We start from the raw sequence: 6,000 nt of genomic DNA on the forward strand, positions 1-6,000 counted from the left end.
TTAAATTGGGGTCTTCTGCCTTCCGGATCACCCAATGTCCCATCTGAGCTATAATAGTCTTGTATATAGTGGCGAAATTTACCTTTGTATTCTAATGTTATTGTAGCTGTTTCTCATTCAAACATTGATAAAACCATTTTTTTTTAATTGAAACCTAGCTAGATCGATTTATCACCCCCGAAATCCCCTGCATACTTAATTTTATGAAAATCGTTGGAGCCGTTTCCGAGATTCAGATTATATATATATATATATATATATATACAAGAATTGCTCGTTTAAAGATATAAGATAATACATATTAATAATAAATTACTGTTACAGACTTCTTTATGAAAACCATACCTATCCGAATACTACTTATTACCAATTAGAAAAAATATTATTAAATTACTACAACATACATGTAAGCTCAATTAATTTAGTCTTGCTTTCTTAATTTATCTAATTCTAACTTTAGTTTTTCTGTTTCTAATTGTAACTTTTCATTTTCTAACTTCAGTTGTTCATTTCTTAGCTTAAAATTTTCATTTTCTAATTTAATATTAATTAATTTAGCATCTGTACTTAATTTTTTGGTAGAATAATATTCGGCTATTGCATTGTTCCTTGTGGTCCTGCTCTCATCTGGTTTCCATTTCTTTTTAACTGGAAAACAAAGTAAAAATAATAAAGCTTTCCTTTTTCCTTACAAAATAAAATAACATATACATCATAAATATAATTAAATTTATGAAGCGCTGCAAGCATACCATCAAAAACAGTAGAATGGAAAACAATGTTATGTTTTTATTGTGATATTGATTTTTATTGCTAAGGCATTGTATTTTAGTGGACTCAATATGTGCTATGGACATACTCCATATAAAGTTAGTATTGTATTATAAAATCAACATTATCACAGGTGTGCAAAATGTAAGTCTTTTAAACTTATTTGGCGTATTTATATGAGGTTGATCCACATGTGGCATCTCAGTCTCAATGCTTATCCCGATGCTCTTGTCAATAGGCAAAGGCATTGGAATAAGCATTTCATTTTCATTTATAATGGACACCTGCACAGCTTCATTCCTATCATCATCACCAATAATTTTAACATCACCAGCACCACCCTGCCCATCACCATTACCACCACCACCAATAGTAAATTCCATGGCTTCCCTGTCTCCTCCAAATGGCACAGTAAAACCACTGACTGTACTGCCTAGTAATCCAGCTACTCGGTCTAATAAATCATCTGGTGGTATGTAGTCACCTGGACCACTACCACTCTGGAATAAGGAAATTCAGTTAAAATTTGTAAAAACTGCATTTTTAGAGACAACTGTATGCAAGTACCTAACTAACCTTAATTTGGTTCATTCTGATTCTGGACCTACGTTTCCGTGATTTTTTCTTTAAATTCTCCCACTTAAGGCGAAGTTGTTGAGGCGTTCGTGGGCAATTCGTTGCTGTAGCATTGAATTTTTCTGATATTGGCATCCACTCTTGTGTTTTTTGCTTATTATTGAAGGCGTTAGTCGCTTTTGATGTAATTATTTTATTACCTTCAATTAAATCGAGCAAATACTTCGATTCTTCTTTTGTGAGAGGCTTGCCTTTAACCTAAAAGCAAACAAATTAGGCGAGAAATGACAGCGTTGGTGGTTTTATTACTAATTAATTAATAAGTAATTATTTTTCGGCCTTGTAAAGGGTCAAGTAAAAATTTTGAGTAAATATGATTTATGAGAATTCTTTTAAATTAAATACAAAAATAGTTATAAATTAGGCGCGAATATCTTGCGTCAGCAGTTAACGAATGCATTAGGAAATAAATACTTACGGTTTCCGAATCCATTATATTAACACGTGGAGTACACAAATCGGAATACAATATGATTGATGAATTTATTACGATTAAACAAAAATCAGATTTTACTCTAAAAATGTTTCTTCTTCGACGCTGCACTGTTTTTGTTATTCGTTAGTCATTACTCGTTAGTCGAATTTTAAAATGACAATCAAAGTCAAATGTCAACTTGTCAAAAATGCCGATGACGTTGTTCCATTTTAGCAAGACTCGATAATATTTTAAGGCTATTGCGATAATTGCATAAATTAACATAATATTGCAGCGGGTCGATGAGTGACAGTGATGGGCTGATCGCAGCCTCATAGTCGGTCTTTGAGAAAGTTGAGTTTATTCTCGTTCTACTGGTTATTTTGAGAGGTAACGATAGCATGACACTAAAGTGGTCAGTTAGGGTTGTATGACAAACAACTGTAGAAGTTTTGAGTTTTGATTTAACAAAACAGTGATCAAGGCAATTTGATTCTCTCGTTGGAAAGGTTTTATTAATGAAATTGTCAATTTTGCGTAAAAATGCACAAGAAGTAATTGAAATGTGTCAATGATTTGCTCTTTTCATAGCTACAATTATGACATTGTTTTTTTTTTCAGTAATGACTGATAAACCCTTTATTTTCTGTGATTTTAAAATAACGGTCCTCACTTTTTTTTCACTCAATCATACAAATCTCTGCACGTACCCGGATCATTAGCGTAGAGGTTAGAGTTACTAACCATCACACTGTGAGATTATAACATACCATGTGGAAGGAGTTCTGTCCAGGAGTGGGCGGCGCGGTGACAGGACGCAGGCTGGAGTAGCGCCAGGAGGACTCCCGCGAGATCTCGTCGTCTGCCACGTTGGGGCAGCAGAGATACCAGGAGCTGGTCCTACGCACGCCGGGCGTGGGCGACAGCTGCGTGAGCGGCACCCGCCCCACTATCTCCAGCTCGGCCAGCAGCGGCTCCTTCTCCTTGGGCTCGGGCATGGGGAACGTGCCGGCCGTGGAGTACGTCTCCTCTGCAGCCCTGGGCGCGGCCCACCGGTCTCGCAGCGGCGGTATCTCCTTGACAGCGCCATCGTTGAATATCTCATTCGTCTCCACGTACTCGCTCAATTCGTCGGGATTCTCCCGCCCGTTCTGTGATACACAGCGTCCGCTATCTTGTGCAACGCCCGAGCTGCCATTTTGTGCAGTGCTCGGTCGGCCATCTTGTAAATCCGCCGGTCGGCCATTGTGCGACGCAGTCAGTCCGCCATTTTGTCGTTTGATCCGTTCGAGGTCTGCGTAGTAGTAGGCCGTAGAGCGCGGGGGCTCCACGGACACGTTCCTATTTCCTGCCACTTTGATAACACAGACTACGAACACATAGCTGATATTCACATTTCTAACTCATTGCTATTTGTAGGTACTTAATTCAACCCATTTCATGATGTCATGTCAGTTTTAAACTATATGTGGACATTAAGAATTAAAAAAAATTAAGATTTTATTACCATCGTCCAAAGATTAGGTATTAAGAAGAATTTATAATATCACTTAGTAGTTAAATGTTGAGGAATTTGTTTTAAATTATAGTCTTTGTAAGGCCCTAGTCTCTTAATTTGGACGGTGATGATAAAGTCAGCCTGTTTTTTTGTTTTGGTGGTTATATCGTTAACAACTAATGGAAATAATGGAATGCAATCGGTTTCAATCACGTACCAAATATGCGGCTATAATATCTTTTGCACAAAGATGGTATTGATATCGGCAGCATTGCCCCATATCATATTCGACTATTATTGGTATCAACAATGCTCATATCAATATGCCAACATCCGGCAGACCGAGCCTTGCTCGGATTTTTAAGAATGTACAAAACTTGAACAAAAAAGCTAATAGGACATCTGGATTGGAACCGGGGTCTTCTGCTTTCCGGATCATCCAATGTCCCATCTGAGCTATTATAGTCTTGTATACAGTCGCGAAATTTACCTAGTTATATTCAAATGTTATTGTAGCTGTTTCTCATCAAAACACGGATATAACTACACTTTTTTAAATTGAAAGCTAGATCGATTTATCGCCCCTAAAATCTCTTGTATACTAAATTTTATGAAAATCGTTGGAGCCGTTACCGAGATTCAGATTATATAAATAAGAGTTGCTCGTTTCAGGATATAAAATATATATAAAGGAAAAACTAAGTTTAAAAGCATAGAGAAAACAATACGCACAGTGAATTGGAGATGAGTAGGCCCCGTTATGAGGGATGAAACACTAAAATGGACTAGAGCAATAACTAAATGGTACCTCAGAGGAGATAAGAGGAAGATAATTCATACGACGGGAGAATGAACTGAAACAGATAGGAGGACTATGGACTAGAATATCAAGGAACCAGAAAGAATGGAATACCTTGGAGGAGGCCTTTGTCGAAGGACAAACAGTTAACAGAAAGAAGACACAGACTGTTTAAAAGTGCAAATAATTAATTAATAATATAGTTATGTAAGTTAAGTTAATTAATTAAAATGTATTAAATTGTATGCATTAGTTAATAAGTAAATATTATGTTTTGTTACTGTAATAATAAAGGCTTTATTATTATTACATTCTTCATTGCCCCGTATTGGGATTGTTTCTGATTTCACTAAATTCAAGTTTGGTAAGTGTACTTACAGCATAGCGTCATCTAGCGACGAACTTGACAAACACACCTTTCATAGCCAACGAGTTACCTACTCGTTGGATTTACTTTTTAATCATCCATCCGACTCGTTAAATCGTACATATAGTTAATATCTTAGCTATATTGGGTATGTAGACTGTAGAAAAATTCGTTCCATTATGGACTGCCAGTATACTGCCGCAGTACCGTAGGGAAATGTATGACGTCATAAATCACCGCCATATTCTACTGAGAGCACTCGTTTTTGAGAGGTAAGATAGTCGCTTTTTGAGTGTTTGATCACGTGATCAGTGAAAACAACTCGAGGGCCTAACGTTTCACAAACAACTAGCGGACCCGACAGACGTTGTTCTGTTATAAAAAAAACTCTTGCGGATGGAATTTCTTTAAATCCGTTCTTAGCTGATCTCTACTCGGCGAAAGGAATATTTCTACCAAATTTCAATTCTCTACGCCTGTTCCAGATATATCGTGATGAGTCACTATCTTACATATATATATAGAATACCTACAGTTTAATCCCAAATATTTTTAATTTGACAGCACTCCAACAACAGTTTTTTTTAATAAACTAGAAAACTTAAAATACTCATTTAATTCATTTATTACACTCATTTGAATGCTGCGTCGAATTGCGGCTGACAGTGCACGAGATTGCGTTCCGTTTTAAATAGTAACCAATACAACTGGCTATAAAGGAACGGCTTCACAGTATACTAAATTGACGTCACACTGTACAGTGGTCGCAGTGCATATCGGAACATACCCATTATCATATTAAAACAACACAATGTATAGCAGACGTCACTGCCACTTCTAATAAAAGAAATATATTGTTGACTTATGGGAGAAAGTTAGCGATTACGAGCGAAAACGGAGGTGAAATTTGAAAGCGCGAGACCAGAAGTAGTCAATCTGCACTTTTAAAATTAAAAACAATATAATATTTTTGTCTTCGTAAAGTAGTTCTTTTCTGCAGTTCTAGAAGGTATCTTTCGAAGACTAGATTGAGAACTATACGGGATCAACATCAACGGCCGACATCATTTGAGATTTGCAGATGACCTTACTATCGAGATTAAAGAAATAGACGGAGACAATCGATACGATAGGAAGATGATTTCAAAAAGATTGCTGGACCAATATGGAGAAAAACAACTTACGACAGGAAAATGTGGAAAGATCTGGAGGAGACCTATGTCGGCGGACAAGCGAGTGATGATTAACATACGATATAGTATATATTAGGTGAAATGTAATTATAATCATTCAGTTGTAGCATAAGTTAAAAGTGTGTCTTTTTAGTTTACTTGTAATAAAGGTTTCATTCATTCAAAGTACCTCTTTATGTCAAGAAGGCTGCATAAATCTCCTTAATATGCTGAATTCAAAATGCGTTACATATTGTCAAGAACTAACTAGGAGCTACGAGATCATTCGATAATAATCCTTAGGGGTGTGTATAGAGCGTTCAGTACTATATCTATAAAAAG

The 6,000-nt window shown here is 36.4% G+C and overlaps 1 protein-coding gene across 1 annotated transcript in view; it reads right to left on the reverse strand.

Moving 5' to 3' along the window:
- The window catches only part of LOC126974478 (uncharacterized), a 39,659-nt gene extending 35,149 nt beyond the window's left edge, over positions 1 to 4,510 (reverse strand). The window contains 2 exon segments of the mRNA XM_050821995.1: positions 2,575 to 3,224; positions 4,498 to 4,510. Coding sequence (XP_050677952.1) covers positions 2,575 to 3,224; positions 4,498 to 4,510 — 663 coding nt within the window.
- Positions 4,511 to 6,000: the final 1,490 nt, after the last annotated feature.

Source organism: Leptidea sinapis, chromosome 2 (genome assembly GCF_905404315.1).
Source record: "Leptidea sinapis chromosome 2, ilLepSina1.1, whole genome shotgun sequence".
NCBI lineage: Eukaryota > Metazoa > Arthropoda > Insecta > Lepidoptera > Pieridae > Leptidea > Leptidea sinapis.